Below are 18,614 nucleotides of genomic sequence, written 5' to 3'. Positions count from 1 at the left end.
AATAGGTTGATTCGAAAAACATTTAGGGGGGGGGGGTGCAAAATAGGTTGATCCGATAAACTTGCGTTAGGAGCAAGTTTAATTAACGCAAACGAGTTGATTAAGTAAATTAGACTACGCTAGGGGGGCACGCACCCCCTCCCCCTCTGGGTCCGCCACTGAGGAGGTTGCAGCAGATAAATATTCGAAGAAAGCCCTCTCCCCCATTCACAATATCATAGCGATGACTGTAATGAAGAAATACGGATTCTTTCGGCAAAACATCTATGAAATCTATATTCCTTTTATGACACATAACTTGAGAGCCTCTGAAAAATATTAATTTCCACCCCAGCCCCCCCCCTCTCTCTTTCTGTCTCTCTTTCTCTTTCTCTCTCTCTCTTTCTTTTTATTTGTCTCTCTCTCTATCTCTTTCTCTCTGTCTCTCTATCTCTCTCTATATCTCTCTCTCTCTCTCTCTCTCTCTCTCTCTCTCTCTCTCTCTCTCTCTCTCTCTCTCTCTCTCTCTCTCTCTCTCTCTCTCTCTCTCTCTCTCTCTCTCTCTCTCTCTCTCTCTCTCTCTCTCTCTCTCTCTCTCTCTCTCTCTCTCTCTCTCTCTCTCTCTCTCTCTTCCATGATTAGAGTGTATTCCTTGCTTGTGGATGGCGCTTGAAAATTGTGTTTTATTGTAACTAGCTCCATCAGGCATTTCCTGAACCGAAAACTAAAATATAATCACTTTTGATAAAATTCTAGAAATGAAATGATTAAAAAAAAAACTACAGAGGACGTAGCCGTATAGATCTGGTCACTCTGAATCAGCGCATTTTTGAAGAACAGTCATTTTATGTTATTCGAAGTTTGATTAAATCTAAAGTTTACTGAACCTAGAATAATAATGAGTTTTCCCCTGAAAAAAAATTCATGATAATGAAAGTGCAGAAATCACATGATAGATTACAAAGAGAATCAAAAGTTTGCAAACGATAATAACACGACTCCATTCTGGAGTCTATAATTTTGCATGAATAGGCAATTTTTATAAGTCCAGGGAGAAACCCATAATTAAACCAATCATATTTTTTGACATCATGAATAATTAAGAAATAATAAGCTTAACAAAAAAAAATTTCCAAAGTTTCAAAACTGAATACAATAACTTAAGGCTTACTATTTAATAAATATCCCTCATTTGAAATGGAAGAAAATTTTCAACAGAAATTAAGTAAAGATTAGAGCGAGCAGAAAACAGCTAATATTTTTAGGAGTTTCGGATATGTTTTCACTAAAATCTGCCAATGACCATTTCCTATAGTCGAAAGTAAACACCCACAAAATTCTGGAAATTCTAAACCAATACAAAAATAGACAATGCTCGCAAAACGCGGAAAAATTTGTCAAATCTTGGTATTTCATTTGGGGGAGGTCAAAAGCGAAAAATGGAACCTGGAGATATTTCGAATATACCTTCTTAAAACTAGAGCTTTCTCCCATTTTTCCAGGACAACAACCCTCTGAGTTTTATGGTACAATCTCCCAGCCACCGAGGGGCCAGTCAACTTTCAGAAATCAAGCACATCATGTGGCGCGTGCCAAGCGGCCACCTGTGGTGGAATTGTGTAGTGCACGTGGCGCTCGGAGATGCACGCCAGGTGGCGCAGTGGGCGGCCTTTCGGCACCTTCCACCAGACTTTCCCAACAAGATTTTGGCTAAAAATCTTCTTTATATATGAGCCATGCTAGTTAATTATAGAAACTTTAAAATCACCCCAAAAAATTCCCTTCCTCCCACCTTCTGCCAGAGACCCATCTAAATTCCGCCTGGGGAGCCTCATTTTAAGCCACGCCTTTTTGGACAATTCCCTGTCTTGTTGAAAGCCTTATATATGGAAGCCTTTTATTTCCTTGGAAGTTTTGAATTAATATACCTAACACTAAAATAAAATTGATAACAAAATGGTACATCCTGGCATGTCAGCAGAAAAACAGCCTTGAGCCCCCCTCCACCCTCCCCTAAAAAAAAACTAGAAATGTATTAGTTTCTCTAGACTATCCTACAGTTTCTTTGTCTCCGTAAAACAATTAACAATGGCTCAAAAGATTTTCTTAATCTTGTGAGCCAGCAAGGTCTCCTTTGGTGGAAAACCGGTTTTCAAATGCTTAAACTATTTTTTTCGAAATGAGATGAACGGGACTTAGTGAATCCAAAGAAATTTAAATTATTTTTTAAATCTTACTTGTTACTTTACTAGCGAGAAAACAAGGTTAATAACAATTTGAAAGAATCGGTCTGATTTTAGTACTTTAAAACCAGATATAACAAGTTTATTTGTTCGTACCTGATCTAGAGATGGAGTACTGCTAGGACGGAAAAGATTCTCCTCTGATCTATTGAGTCTAAAGTTATGGCCAGGTACAGGTGAAGCATCAGCCGTTTCGTTTTTTCGGTTATCCTTTCGAGAAGATTGAGAGCACTGATGAGCCAACTCATCAGACAAAAGATTCTGATCCTTGTGCATGCAAGGATCATAGAGATTGTCACCAGAGGGACTGAAAGTCAACCCGACTATCCCTTTTTCTTCTGGAGTGTAGACGGCATCGGATTTCTTCCAGTATCCTTTGTTCAGATCTGTTGGAGCCTAGAAAATGGATTAAAATCACTAATCATAGTCTGACGTTATTACAAATCAAATATCTCGATAATTTAAAATAAAAATATCGATGAAATAAGGCACATCAAATCGAAAAAATGTCAAAATCACGCATCTACCTACTTTAAGATTTAGGCATAATTTTTTCGATATATTTTGTACATTTTGACTTCCTATATCTAATCATGGTTTTAACACTAACTTTGATATTCATAGTCTGATTCTGATTTACGTATTCTCTTTTTCTTGGAAGTTAAGAATACCAGTTAATGACTGATTGGTGGATCCACTTGCTAGTCGTCAACTGTTCAGTCTAAGCACTTCTATAGTAAAAAAACTCATATTTTGTTTTCCCTTTACCCCAAGAAACTAAAAATGTGGTAGCAAAGAGATGATCACGTTATCCTAACATAAGGATGAGAATACACTGACTTGTTACTACTAATGCTAATAACTCACTACAGCATCAACTCACTGCAGCCTGGGGCCAACAGAGCTGCACACGCTCCTCCTCCATCCCAAACTATTCAAAGCCTACGTCTTTATACCCTCCCAAGAATTTCCTATTTTCCTTAAATCTTTCCTTGCGACTTCTTCCCATCCCATCCGGGAACAACCTTCTGGGACGATCTTTCCTATTTTTCTAAACTTTTTCTGCTGTGAAACAAACACCCTTGGCTATTCTACCTTTAACATCTTCACGGCAGCCAGATTTTTTTTTTTTTTGTTTTTTTTTTTTTTTACTAATAATGATATCTAGGTAAGTGAAGCTGTCCTGACTTATTAGAGAGAAAAGAAATTATCACTCCTTTTCTTTTTTACAATAATAGGAATAGAATTCTTTTGTGACTTTATATTACGAGGCATAAGTTCAATCCTGTCAATGGTACTGAATATCAATTTTGTATTTTGTTTTCTCACAATAAATACTACTCATAATTATGTTGGAGCATAAATAAAATTACGCTTCTATTGTGTATCAGGCTTATATGATAATTTCGCGGCAAAAAATCGTTTAAACTTTATAACGGCAATGTACAACCCCTGGCCTAAGATATATCTGATCAGGGGCGTACGCAGGGCGAGGGCCTTAGCCCGTCCCAAAATCCTAAACTTCCTCGAATTTCTCGGAATCTTTTATTGGAATTATCAGAAGTTCGATAAAAACGAACAAAATGAAAAAGAAAATGATTAAGAACCAAAATAAAAGTAGTTTTCAACCAATGAAAAAAAAAACGAAAAGACAAAAGCCAGTGTTGTCTCGGAACGAGTTTATATTTTATCAAATAAAACTAGTTTTTTTATTATTTCCCCCCTCCAACCCTCTCCAAAAAAGCCTACCTGAAGCAGTCACTGTAAAAAATAAAATGTTTCAAAATTCATACAAAATCAGCATAAGACGATATTAAATAGCGACAGCCTTCTTCCAAAAGGGAGGATTCGAACATATAAATAATAAGTAAATAGTCGTGTTCTGTTTCCATACTTTAGAAAAAAAGAAGAAAAATTATCTTGCAAATAAGCAAGAACCCCAAATTTGCCAATTACTTTTACATTCAGTGTCGCCTTTAGGGAAGGTCAATATGAATATGCATCTCTTTATAATGTTTAAAAATGTATAAAATATATTGAAAACATCTCCAGATAACGAGATGCAAATAGATACTTTCTTTAGTCTTGTCCGAGAAAATCTTTAGCAGTTGGTTCCCCCTTTCCCTAAGGAAAAACATAAATTACGCGTCAGATACGTCTTAGTATTAAAATATTTTCCTTATAATAAATGATTGATGTCATCACTACAAACTATCAATATCTAGGAAAACAAACTCTTGCGCTTTTTGTATATGGTCACTATTAACAATGACTTCCTTTTAGAATTGAACAAAACACACCTTGGTAATAATGAGGAAACAATACTTCAATCTTTAATAATTAGTCGATTTAATAATAGCATCAATTATTTTTTTAATACATCCATCATCAAATAATTAAGCGGATGCAGAATACCCTCAAATGCGGGCGATATTTTAAAGTCGCTGAACTCTTGATTTTTTGTTGCCTATAGTAAAGCAAGTACATTTTAGACAGCATATCAACCGCATGATTCAGAAGAATATACTTTAATTAGGGGAATTAAGGGTGAGTGATTGCTACATTTTTTTTCAATAATTTCAGCCTTGAAAATTTATTGGCGCATGAAGACTTGAGCAAGCTAATTTTCAAACTAGGGAAAGAATAAATAGATGGGGAAAAAAATAAACAAATCAAGATCTAAAAATATGTTGTTTTTTTTCCTTGCCTGATAAATGACTAAAAACTTATCCGCCGAAAAGTCAAAGTAAAAATAAGAAAATCACTGGCATGTAGAGGTGGCTGGACTCAGATTTTAAGTTTCGACCGGAGACGGTAAGTTTCGCCAAGCAATGTCATGGTCTTCTCTGGTCTTCTCGAAAATTTCTCGAAAAAAAACTATTTGAATATAAAAATGCAATGCAAATGGTATATGTTTATAAGTATATATACAGGAATCTTCTTAATTATTGCAAATAGAATGTTCCGCATGGATAAACAAACGTTTGAATTCTGATCCGGCAAATCCGAACCAAATTTTCGGCCAAAATAGAAATTCATTTCCGAAGTCCTGTTTCTGAAAACGACACCCATCAGGACCTAATACTCAAACTATAAGTCAGTGTTTCCACTTCCACTGATTTTTCGAAATATCAACCTAATTCTTAATTTATCCGCCGACAAAAAAGAAGATTCCGGAACTATTTTTGGTAAAAATAGGAAGACTACCCCCCGGGTAAGAACCATCTACCACCTTTATACCGAAAACTGCCAAGGTCTTACAGATTGTTTGAAAAGAAAAGTGGAAACACTGCTTAATTTCCATTTCTATTAAAGATTAGTTTTATGAAACTTTTTTTTCTTATCGAGTGGTTGAGACTCGATTAAAATGGTTTACTTTGAGAACCCCATAAGTTATTTAGGAGCGTGTAGTGAAGATCAATCTAGGGTGTAGAGTTTCACTAAGCCTCTTTTGGAAGGCAAAAAAAAACAGAAAAATAAACTTCTCGTCTGTAAAAGGACTATTGTAGCGTAAGACCTCTAGGTAAGACATTATCACTAAAACACTTAAAATATCTTTTTGTCATTAAGGTACAAAGAACACTGAAAATTACTTCTGATTCTTAAAATTGGTAACAAGGAAACTTACACAGCCATGTATATCTTAAACTAGAAAATATTTGGAATTAAATTTTTAGATGAGAGACCTCCATATGCAATTTTGCGGCCACTAAACTTAAAAAAAAAGCAATATGGGTGAAAAATCAGGAAAGAATAAGCTAAAATATATAGTAAAACATAGCTGAAGAACTTCTCCAGCTAAACCTTCTTCAGGAGAAGGTTCAGTTTTCCTTTCAGTTTATTTGTCTTTGCAAACCAACAGATCGTTTATGTTTGAATTTTTTTGGACGAAAACCGTTGTCAAATTTCACTAGCTAGTTTCGCCTGTTTATTTTTACGGTTCAACGTGATAACACTGACGAAAATCTGACATTGCCCTAATAACTTCATAGTTTTGAAATAACCAAAAGACAAGCCTTAGAAATCGTCGTAATCTGGTGTGAATAGACCTAAGACGGGTTGAAGGTAGAGGGGGGAAATATTTTTATTTGTTTTAATATCCTTGGTACTTCAAAATTCTTACTCGATTGTTCTCCTAAAGAATATATAGCAAAAAAAAAACACGTGTAAAAAATATAAAAGTGAAAGTTTTGTTCACCAGAAGAAATGACATTAACATTTCCTTTGGTTGCAAGTTCTGCTTTAAAGAAAACAACAACAAAAATCTCTATTTTTATCGAAACAGCGAGGAAGTTCAACTGAATAATTACTTTAAATAAGCTTTTGAATGTAATTCACTCACATAGAAACAGCGGATTCGATATTTAACTATGAACATTGTTGCTACGCAAACAACATTTATAGGTACTTAAATTAAAACTAATAAATACATTCTAAAACACCTTATAAATTTAATGTTGTTATTTACGACCATTTCTGGTAGCGATTGGACATGGGATGTCGCCGATAATGCAAATTTGCCCAATAATCAATAATCAAACTTTAAATTAGGCAGGAGGGGCATTATTTAATAGTCTTTAGAAATAAGAATTTTTAAGTATATGATTTTTGAAAGTTTCTCTATTCAAGTATTTTTTATACGACTCCGATGTGCGTCGCCACGATTCGTCGGCTCTGAAACCAGAATTGTATTTTTTTTTATTCTTTTAATCAGGGGATATAAGGAGCGAATTATAATTTTACAGAATATAGCTGTTTAAAAAGATAAGAATTAGTGAGATAATAATTAGTAAGAATTAGTGAAAATAAAACTTTCTTTGGTAAGAACCGCAATTCTAAAATGACCATTGTCGTAAGCTGGAAAATATTTTTTGGCAATTGTGTATGCATATTTTACCCGAAAAAGTACGAATGTTACAAGCTTATGCGCAAAGGAGAGGCCCTCCAAGCCTCTTGGAAGGCCTTCCAACCCCTTACCCTTCTGCCCACCAGTATTGTAAAAGTTTTGATTAATTCAATTACATCAGGTTTTCGAAAACATTCCCATTTTTTATGTTTTAGGACTTCGAGAACCCCCCCCCCCACCCAAGAAAAAGAAAAGCCTACGGACACTCCTGAACCTCTAGAGACTGAAAATTTCGTGCAGGAAAGGTTTAGGATAATGAGGAAGACGTCGAGGACTGGAGGACTGGAGTTAGAAAAATAAAATGACATATTGTTTAAAGTTATACGTGGAAACGTTACATTTTGACAGGAAATACAAGGCCTTCTAAAATAAAACCTCAGCCAGCTACAGTGTGACCATGTACCGTTTTAATTTTAACATAGCGTGTAAAATTAGTACCTGCAGGAATTACTCGAATAATTATATGCAATTTGTCAGCTACTATTTTGCTTTTTTATTGTATTTTATGCCGAATCATAGTATGTATTCAAATTTCAGTCAAATCATTGTAAAGAAAAAAACTCAAAATAATTGAAATTAAGAGTTTTTTCAAGTCACAATTTTTAATATTTATAAATACTTTGATTTAAGAATAGAAGAGGGAATTCTTTTACAAATAAACCTTAATATATATAACTTTATTTTTTTTTTAATGTACTACAAAAATTCTACAACTCAAATAGCCAGCAAATTCAGAATGACAAAATACACTTCATTAATACAAAATACAGAAATGTATAAAGCTTGCCTTTTTTGGCTCTGATTGAGCTGGCATTTTAGAAAATACCGCACCTAAGAGATACCAAACCAAACATAAAAGAAAATTTCAAAAAAAGAAAAAAATCTGAAAAGACGAGTGCGAAATTAGATTTGAGACCTCTTGTTTCTTACCAAACATACAAAAATAGATTTGAAACTTTTGAATTGAACCCACAAAATTGTTTTACTGGCATCATTTTCATAAGCCTACACATGTTGGAGTTTCCTACAATAGTACTATTAAACGTCAATTATAATCCAGAAAAAAAGACCTCGCTAAAAACTGATTCTACAAATTAAGAAACCAGCCCCAGTTGCAGCCCGAAATTACTGACTTAGCATGCAATTTAGGCGTTCTAATTACAATTATTGCCAAATTAACATTTTCATTAAAAAAGATAAATAAATAAAAATTACAGACAATGAGTCGTAAGCTCATTAGCAGCATTTGTTTGTAGCAAACCATAGGAGGAACCAACTTTTGGCAGCCTCACGCGCTTACAATGTTTGACTAATCATGGAATTTCAGTCCTCGCAATACTGGTTAGTTATGCCCGGGGAAATGCTGACTAGGTGGGGCCATACCGGTTCTATATTATATGTTGGAACATCATCAATTTGAAGAAATGTAATTATACCTACTTTGCTAGAAGTCTCGAAAATTATTACCAAATTATTGCCGTCTTTAAATAATCAGAAATGGTTTCAATGAAAGCATGCAAGTTCGCCTGCTGGTGCTATATATTCATATTTGCATAGTGGTGTCTACGATAGTGAACCCCTAGCAAAGAGAGACACTTGTCCATAGTGAAACTTAAGTTTCAGACTATGAGAAAAAACAAAACAAAAACTTTAGATTTTTACACAGCCAATTTTATTCAGGTTGAAGCTGCACCCTGGTGTATGAATCAGGAAATCCCTTGGTCCGCCACCCATGGCTAACCTTGCACCACAAGTGGCACATTTCTGTCCTATATTAAGTCTGTCACCTAATGTACACGATTTTTCAGTTAAAGTTAAAAAGTTTGGGCTAAAAAGTTTGGGGTTGAGCGGAAAGTAATAGCCAACTCTTTTATTAAGAAGGCCTCATTCCAATTCATTCTTACTATCTACCTTTTATTAGGGAATGTTATCTTTAGATAATTCAAGACAAAAGAGGAACTTTTATTAGGGTAAGTTTGAGTGGGTGAGTTTTATTAAAACTTAAGATTGAGTTTTTAGCAAGGGCATAATTTGCTCTGAGGTAGGGGAGGCAACTGCCCCCCAATCCCCGGTTGTGCAATAATATTTGCAGGTTTAACCCCAGTTTGCCCTCCCCTCAGCTGAAATTTAATTTCTTCAAAGATCTTGTTAAAACTAAGATAAGCCTGCATAAATCAAGCATCCACACAAATAGGTCATTTTTCTTTAGTATATCTTCACCTTTATGGCACTATATGGCTCATTTTTCTGTTTTCAGTCCTTTTCACTTGATTTGGGAAAAGTAGCTCCAACTAGTCCCCCCCCAGGATATTGACTAAATTACGTCACTTGTTTTAAGGTGATTTTATTATGGAAACATTCCTTTCCTGTCTAACCAAGTTAAGGACTGATAAGAACTTGTTAATGTAGCAAGTTTCTATTATTCTTGAACTTGGTAGGACAGGGAAGGAATCATTCCGTAATAAGACAAGAAAAGTTTATCTTTTTATTTAACTAAAGCTAACATCATTCCGTTATAAGACGTGGAAAATGAAGAATGAGGCTATCTTAACAAAATTATAAATTAATTTTTCAATTATAGCCTATTAAAGAATAAATACAAAGGAATTATCTAAACATCCAATCGATGGACAGAAACGATGATCGTATATGGTACATTCCAACCAGAACCTGTTTATTTGCAAGGAATACGTCTCGGTTCAGACGGCCGAGTTGCGCAAGAATATTTGCAGGCTTTAACAAAAGGGGAAACCCCAAAAGATGTGATCAATTTGCACCAGAAATCCTAGCTATGAATTCCCTACTTCCTGAACATCCACTGACAAGTTTCTTGATCATGACGAATATTTTTTAGAAGCTAAACTACCTTGAAAATCTATGAATACTGTACAATAATTGCACTGAATGCTATTACATATATCTTAAAACCCTTATATGAACAATTCTACTGAATATACAGTAACAAATAATATTAATTTGTCACTTTTTGTTACAGTAAAAAAATCCAAGTATGGTGAACATAGTCTATACTAAAGTTAAAAGCAGACAATAACCTAAAATATTATTCACAAGCTGACAAGCGCAGCCGGCTTTCCTTTCCATCTGATATTTATGACTAACAGAAAGCACTGGTCCAGCACTTTTGTGGTCAAGGCACGGATTGTAACAAAAATCCCTCTCTTACCTTATAAAAAAAGTTCTATAACTTATGGCCGTGTCATATTAACACGGCTTCGGTTTTTTTGTGAATTTGGTCTCTTATCACTAAACCATATTTTTGATCCCTCATCACTTTGCCATGGTAGCTCAGAAGAGTTTTGGCAGAAGTTTTGTCATCCCCAAACGGGAGGGGAAGGGAGTGACAGAAGGGATTTAAAGGCAAATAGAACTTAATGGACGAGCAAGGCCGTAACCAGGATTTCTTCGGAGGGGGTTTTACTCAAAGATTTTTTTTTCGGGGGGAAGGGGGTTACACAAAAAAAAACTCAAAAATGCATACAAAATTTGTTTATATCCATTTTTGTTACGTTTTTACGAGTCAAAAAACATTTCGGGGGGGGGGGGATTCCGACCCCCGACCCCCCCCTGGGTACGGCCTTGTTACAAGGGTTAAGAGTGAAGGGTTGAATAGATTGTATAGGAAGAAGAGTGTGCACAGCTGTGTTGGCTTTGGGTTGCTTGGTGTGGCAGTGAGTTGTTAGTGGTAGTATTAGTAGTGAAAAACCTGAAAAATCATTTTCAGATTTTGCTACAGTTAGTAATTTACCAGTTGTTTAAACAATTAGGGGTTGTTTACATCTTCAAGTCCTTCGAGTCGAATGTTAACATCTCAATAGCCAAAAAAGGGATTGACATACATATTAAACCGCATGATTTGATAAAATCATTTTAAAGGGGTGAGTAAAATATCCGTTTCACAAGAAATTTGATTTTATACTTTTTTTAGTTTGGCACTTTTTCGTTTTTGATGCTTTGTGTCAAAGTCCAAGGTATAAACAAACCTTTTGATACGGTTTATATTTTTTATTTTGTACCCGCTCCCCTTCCGAGAAACATATCCCCTCCCTCCGAACAAAATCGTGGATACGCCCATGCCTACGAAGTAAAAGAAATCTTATACGCATTTTAGGATCAAAACTAGCTTGTCTTTATTAAAATGTACATTCGAAATCATTTAAATACTTACCGCATTCATTCCTGAAAGTGATTGTTTGTACTTTATTAAGTGCTTCATATTTTTTTGGCTATCTGCTTCTTCTTGGCCATCCGCATTTTTGCTTGTTCTGAAACTAACTGAGCGCAAACCAGCAAACGCAGGGTTGTCAACCCCATCTGTGATAACGCTTATTGTTGCTGCGTTGGTCTGAAAATAGTGATTAATTATTAAGTAAAAATAGCAATTTTCACCAAAAAATGTAAAATATCAATTTTTTACTCTTTCGCCTTTAAGTACTTAAACAATTCATATTCTCATCAACCATAATTGAAAGGAATAAGCTGATCACTTACCTTAATAAAAGATTTTGCACTTTGTAAATCTATGCGAATTTATTTTTGTCCGAAATAAAAGACCCAAAAAACTGTCGGACTCCTTACTCAGCACGAACGAAAATTAATACCTAAATGGAATACAAATTCGAATATCTATCTTTTACGGCAAAAAAAAATCTGCAAGTATCTTTTTAGTCTTATCGTCAAAGACAAACCATGAAGGTGACACACTTTTGCTACACATCCATGACAAGATGTTAAGGTTATCTAACAGTTTAAAAAAGATAGTGTAGTTTCTACAAGTCATACCAAAAATTGAAATGGTTTGCGGTTTTATCTTTTATACAAACATAGCAGATAATTTGTCATATGTATACTTAATGATTGAGATATGGAACAAATTACCCAACTTCCACTGGAGCATGACGAGGGGCGGCTGGACAGTGTTTTAGGGTTGCCATAAATTATCATTGGTTGACCACTGAATTCAGTTAGGTTGTTTTTGTACTGTCATCTTAAGAAAGAGCTATTGTTCAGCTCTAAAAAGATTTTGGAATAAAAATATGTGTATCCCCCCCCCCTGACATGTGCCAATAGTGGAAAGAAAAGTGTTACGCCGACTGAATTTTCCTGGATGTCGCAAAAAGTACATTTTTGCGTGACACCGCAACATTGTGACCGCAGGGCTATTTAGCTAAACAGTAGAAAGACTTGGGAAGCCTTAGGTTAAATTCAGAACATTTTAAACGAGGCATATACGCAGAAGGCGGGAGGAGCTCGAGCCTGAGACACCCCGAAATCCGAGATTTTCTTGAATGTCTGGGCACTTGTTATTCGGATTATCAGCTTCTTTTTATTATTGACCCTCTTAAACTAAATGTCTGCGTACGTCCCTGACATAAAGTGAAGTTGAAATAAACTGAAGTTATAAACAGGTTAATTAAATATTCATTTTCATTTTCGTCTACTTAAAAATACAGTACGCAAAAAAATTGAATTAATATCTTTAATAATGCAGTATGCAAAATAATTGAATTAATTTACATATCATGTGTTAGTTATACTAATCAAATAATCGTTTAATCATTTATTATGATCGTTCCTACTTAAAAACTGTAATCTCTTTGAAAAGGGATACCTTCTGGCAACTGGCATTGTATTTTTCATGAGAGTGGACTAATTTATTCACAACGTAAACGAAAAAGAGGACACCCCTTTTAGGGCACCCAAAGAGGAAAAAAAGGACATAGATTGGAGGATGAAAAAGAGGACACCCCTTTTAGGACACCCAAAGAGGAAAAAAAGGACACCTATTAGAGGATGAAAAAGAGGACACCCCTTTTAGGACACCCAAAGAGGAAAAAAGGATACCAATTAGAGGATGAAAAAGAGGACACCCCTTTTAGGACACCCAAAGAGGAAAAAAAGGACACCGATTAGAGGATGAAAAAGAGGACACCCCTTTTAGGACACCCAAAGAGGAAAAAAAGGATACCCATTAGAGGATGAAAAAGAGGACACCCCTTTTAGGACACCCAAAGAGGAAAACAAAGAGACCGATTAGAGGATGAAAAAGAGGACACCCAAAGAGGAAAAAAGGACACCGATTAGAGGATGAAAAAGAGGACACCCATTAGGTGGAAAAACATAATACAAAATTACTTGAAATGTCGATATTTTAGAGGAAGTTGTTGGAATAGAAACTTCACACAGGATGGGTTGGAGGCAGTGGCCGATCCAGAGGGGGTGGAGGTGGGCGCAGCCCCCCCCCACCTAACGTGGTCTAAATTAGTGTAATTTACATAATTAACGCAAGTTTGCGTTAAGTAAACTTGCTCCTAACGCAAGTTTATCGGGTCAACCTATTTTGTGCTCCCCCCCTAAAAAAAATCCTGGAGCCGCCCCTGGATGGAGGAAGAGTTCACAAATACATGGACCTCATGCCCAGCACTGCCAGATGCCATTTAGGTGTTTTTAGAAACACTTGCGCATTGTATTCATCAAAGCAGAGGACGGTAACACTTCTCAGGCGGCCTAATGCCAAAAAGCTTTGTAGTGATAATATTAGAATTTGACACCGTGATCGTAATGACTCTATGAATTAAAAACTCAGTTTGGAAATTGACTACATAGTAAAAATGATTCTTAAACAAAAATAGCAACTTGTCCTTACCTTAGATGAGACATCTACCATACAGAGTCTTAAAAACACATCTTCAAGGGATGGTAAGTTGTAAATGCTCAAAAGAGTCTGGGGAGATTCTTCAGCAAGTAGGCGACCACTTCTCATCATACCAATCTGAAATACAAGTGACATTTGACAGATCAAGCATTTTGGGTTCTAATTTCACCTATTTTGACTAATACCTAAGCTTAGTCGCAGATAATAGTTGAGTTAAGAGTTCTTGTCCAGTGGTATACATGCTTTTCGGTCTAGGGTTCCCAAAAATATTTGAAAAATAAAGAGATCAGAAAAGCAAATATTGCTCTATATGCGTTATGCAATCACATTAGCTGAATATATTGAACTGTTTTTCAGTTACATATATGGAGAGGAGGAATTTGCGCCCAGTCCCCTTTCCATTTGAAATCTCAAAACTATTAAAATTTCCCCCGAATTTACTTCATTCGTTTATAATTAATCTGTTTTAGCGTTTCTTTGAGTTTTAACCCTATTCACTCCTTGAAATAAATTCATCGACAATAGATTGTGGCTCTGAGATGAATTCGACTTTATCGAATCGAAACCATACCTTATAAACATTGTAGTACAGTAAAGGGGGGGGGGGTAAGAGATTCACTCTCTGGATACTGGCATTTGAGTTCATACTACAAATCTGCTAGCCATGTTCTAAATAAGTAGCTAGTCATATTTGAAAAGCAATTAATTTAGTTCGGTGATGATTATTACAAGAGCCAAGTTAGAATTTTGGATGCGTATTGGGGATGTGCAGTGGTCAGGAGGTTAAGGACCCTTGATTTGAACTATTTTTGTACATTGTTGAACCCTCGACCTCAATTATAATTGCACAATAGTCCTTCATAGATGCTATATTTTGTTTTGCTTTTTCCATTTAAATAGATTCTCATCAGGAAAAAGAACCAAGCTAGAAAAATCCTGTTCAAATTCACCAGAAAAGATGAACATGCTTTATAATGCAATAGGTAGCATTCCAAAAACTGAAATTATGGAAATTCAACATGGCATATTTCCAAGGTTTTAGACTTTCAGGTGATCAAATGGTAAATGACCCAAGTCGAAGGTCAGTTCATATCTAACTGGTTTGTAATTGTACAATAAAAAAATTGTTTGTTGCTAATTTTATTTGCATGTAAGCTCTCATTCTTTTGTAGTTAATATGAAAGGAAATTTACAGTAATCGTTTCCCAAAACATTTATTTGCAAAACATCAAGTCCCATTATCCGAAATCACAGTCAGCATAATATACGATTATAAAACTGTACACGCATCTCTGTATGTTTGGGGGGGGGGGCATTTGGCCTATATTGGGCATATTTGAGCTTAGGTACTCTTTGAGAAAGCACCATGAAAATCAACCATCACCCAAACAAAGAGGCGTGTACACAGAGGACGATGTTTCAGGCCCCTCCTTCCAAAAAAATCTTGAATTTTACAATTTATCTGATAATGTCCCACATTTTCACACTGACTGCCTCTTTTGTGCGTGTTTAATACCCCCTCCCCCCACTTTATTCATTAAATGCCTGACATGACAGATTATACTGATTTAGCCTAAAATGAAATTTCTGAACTTTAGGGACAAAACATACGAAATTCATAGCATTAATGACAGATGTTTCAACCATGTTCTTTCTCAAAAGTTCTTAGAGTGAAATAGAGCAGTAAACTTAAATTTCTTTTGCCCAGCAAAATTTACTTGAAAAAAATTAGACTGAAGAGTTTGACGGTTATAAGCTATTATTTGAAATAGAAAGAATCTGCTACCCAAAACCATGGTGGTTTGCATTAGGAATATACTTCTTAAAAAGCACAGAAGAAAGCTTTAAAGGAGATTCGCTAGTGTTCCCACCATTAAAAGATTTGAAATGCTAACTCTTGAATTCTAACTACTTGAGTTATCAGGCATGATTTCACAAAATTTATACTGGTCTCAGACACTTACTGTACTTGCTTGTCTGGCCTCTTCAATGTAGTGGGTTGTGATAATGACAGTTTTGTGCTGTTCTCTTACTAATGAAACCAAATGATCCCATATGCTGAAACAGATAATTCTTTATCAATATTTTAACCTTTTATGCAAGCAATCATATTACTTCAGCTGAACACAGAGGCTGAAGCTAATGCAAAGTAAACAGCTGAATTCTGAGAATAAATAAGAATCCGTCTACCATCTTAATTAAGTTTAAAATTAAAAAAACTTGAATAACTTTTATTGGTCCTTGTCTAGAATCTGGGAACGCACGAAAGAAAGACTATCAAAATCTCAAAGCCACTTGATAAACAGGTTTGTGAGGTGTTGCTCACTCCGTGACAAAGATTTAAAATTTGTTTTTTTGGGGTTTAGAGGGACTAAAAGGTAGCTATGTTAGGTTAGGTTAGATTAGGCTACGTATTTTATATACACTATGCTTTACCCCCCCCCCTCCTAATGTGCTAATATATAGCCGAAATTTGTTTTTAAACTATTATATTTTCATCCTATTTTGTTTATTTCATTAGCATTAGCGAAACTTCACTTCTCGCCTGTGTACCCAGATTCTAGACAAGCACCCTTTTCTTTTGCTCAAAGATAGGTATACTGACAATGATTGTCTACTTTAAACCTGGTATCAAATATTTTAAATACATAATTTTAAATATCCACTAATTTATTTGAAAAAATAGTAAACGACCTGGTGCGACATTAACTATTAAAGGGGATAGTTATAAAAGAATAAAAGTTTGGTTTTAAAAACTTGACTAGGGATAGGCGTATGGGGAGGTTCCCACATGAGGAGGCACACGCCAGTAGAGAGGGGTCAGGAGGCCCCATTGCCCACCCCTGCTGCCACCTACAACTTTTTTTAACACCATATATTGGCACGAGAACCACGTGGTTTATGGTTTTTGTCAGTGAGAATTTGAAAAACAGGAACTTTGTCACATTTATGGATGTCAACAGCAATTCATGTCTGTTTCATGGATAGTTATGTGTGTTGTTCGATTTATTTGATGTTTTTCATGTATGTTATATGGATGATCCAGAAATAGTATTTGATGTTGTTGTTCAAGCCAAATGTTATGACTTTCCCGGAAACAGTTAGATCACGTGTTTCCTTCTCAGCCAATCAGAGAGTCCGATACATCCTCCTTCTCAGCCAATCAGAGGGCTGGTTACATATGATTTCTCCGTTACATAACAAATCACCCTTGAGATTTCGTACATAACGGACATGTACTGTGACTAAATCATCAGAAATTTTTCTTACACACTGGATAGAACATATGAAATTATTGATGAACTTGAAGCCACGGCAGCCACAATTAGCAATGTAATTTCTGTTTTCATTTTTTATTTTCAAAATAAAATTGTTTTCCGTGGTCACCCTCTACTATATTCGGGTAAACCCCCCCCCATACAAACGTCCCTATATGATGTTTATACTCGATAAAAAGTGTAAAATACGCTCTTTTTTCGTTACGTAAACCCCATCCTTCCTTCCCCCTCTGTTTACGACCTTAATTCTAGCAAAAAGAAATAATTTTCTTTCGTTAAATTTATACAATTTTAAGTGTCTATATCCTAGCTAAAAGCGATCATTGACTTCCGTCACTGTTGTTATTAACCGAACCTGGTTTTGACACAAGACTCCAGTGCGTGGTTAAAATTAGCAGTCACCCTTTCCGGCTTACAAACGCGGTCAAGTCAAAGGAACTATTCTTCTGTCAAATTAAAACACTAATTAAGCGCAGGCATATACAATCTCTTTTTGGAAAACCGGTGAAATCTCGTTATTTTCAAATTAAGATCTAACAATATATTTAGGACATTGGCGAAAGGGGGAGGGGGCCATGCCTCAAGTCTATCGCCATCATTGTAAGGTGAAAACAAACTGCTTCTTCGCGTGAAAAGTAAGGGGGGTGGGTTTAAGAAAAAGAAACATTGCTTTATTATGCGGAAATTAAATAGCATTTTTACCATATCTTTCGGTGGATGGAGGGGATATTTTCCCCTGTCTTTTCTCAGGGATATTTTCCGTGGGGGTTATTTTCCGTGGTCTTTTTTTTTTCTGGGTGTGTGATAAATACCAGCTATCGTAAAAGGATATGGAAAGATAAAAAATACCGTTAATACTTTAAATGCATCAAACAAGGCGTGCACAATGCAGATTAAAACCAGAAAAGAACAGAAACGCCTAAAAATAAGAAATTAGGCCGATTTATACAGGCAGGCTTTTGAAGGGCTCAGTGACCCGTAATTCTCAGATTCAAAAAAGGATGCAATTAGTATATTTCACGAAATTTTTTTACGTTGTGCTTTCTTAGTGATAAATGCCTTTTCTAGACAAAATTATATGGATGATGATACTAACTTTCTTTCTGTAAAAAAAGGGGCAAATTATTTAGATACTAATTTTTTCTCTTCTTTTTAAGGCAAATTGTGAAGAATGCGTGCCCCCTACCTCCAAGAAAGCGAGGGTTAATAATGCGGGCCATGCGAAGGCTAGTGTCCGGCAATATGGTAGCTGGCCGAAGCCTCCAAAACAAGTGCAATCATCTGTACAAGAATGAAACGCAGCCGGCCCGTCCACCTTCCATCATACAGTGCCTGGGCATTCAAGAGCTGCCCCACTTATGCAAGGTCAGGAAGTGGCCCTCCAGCATGCACTACCTGGTCCTTCGGGTGCCCAAGTGCAGCCGGGATATGCAAATGTAAGTATTTTTTCCTACCTTTCTATTTATTCATTTTTCAGTCCTTTTCAATCCCAATATAAACTTATCTCTGTGAGATATTAACCCCATATTACATAT

At 35.7% G+C, this 18,614-nt stretch overlaps 1 protein-coding gene across 1 annotated transcript in view; it reads right to left on the bottom strand.

Annotated features, from left to right (window-relative positions):
• The window catches only part of snu (ABC-type transporter snustorr), a 106,757-nt gene that overhangs the window by 37,965 nt on the left and 50,178 nt on the right, over positions 1 to 18,614 (bottom strand). Inside the window, exons 7-10 of the mRNA XM_089090809.1 lie at positions 15,766 to 15,859; positions 13,793 to 13,918; positions 11,315 to 11,491; positions 2,319 to 2,618 (exon numbers count right to left, since the gene is read on the bottom strand). Coding sequence (XP_088946935.1) covers positions 2,319 to 2,618; positions 11,315 to 11,491; positions 13,793 to 13,918; positions 15,766 to 15,859 — 697 coding nt within the window. The remainder of the gene's footprint in view (positions 1 to 2,318; positions 2,619 to 11,314; positions 11,492 to 13,792; positions 13,919 to 15,765; positions 15,860 to 18,614) is intronic.

The sequence above is a fragment of the Artemia sp. Qi Xiang Cuo genome, chromosome 6 (assembly GCF_049724085.1).
Source record: "Artemia sp. Qi Xiang Cuo chromosome 6, ASM4972408v1, whole genome shotgun sequence".
Lineage (NCBI taxonomy): Eukaryota > Metazoa > Arthropoda > Branchiopoda > Anostraca > Artemiidae > Artemia > Artemia sp. Qi Xiang Cuo.
Note: the sequence above shows the minus strand (reverse complement) of the source record. Positions and strands in the feature narration are given on the sequence as shown.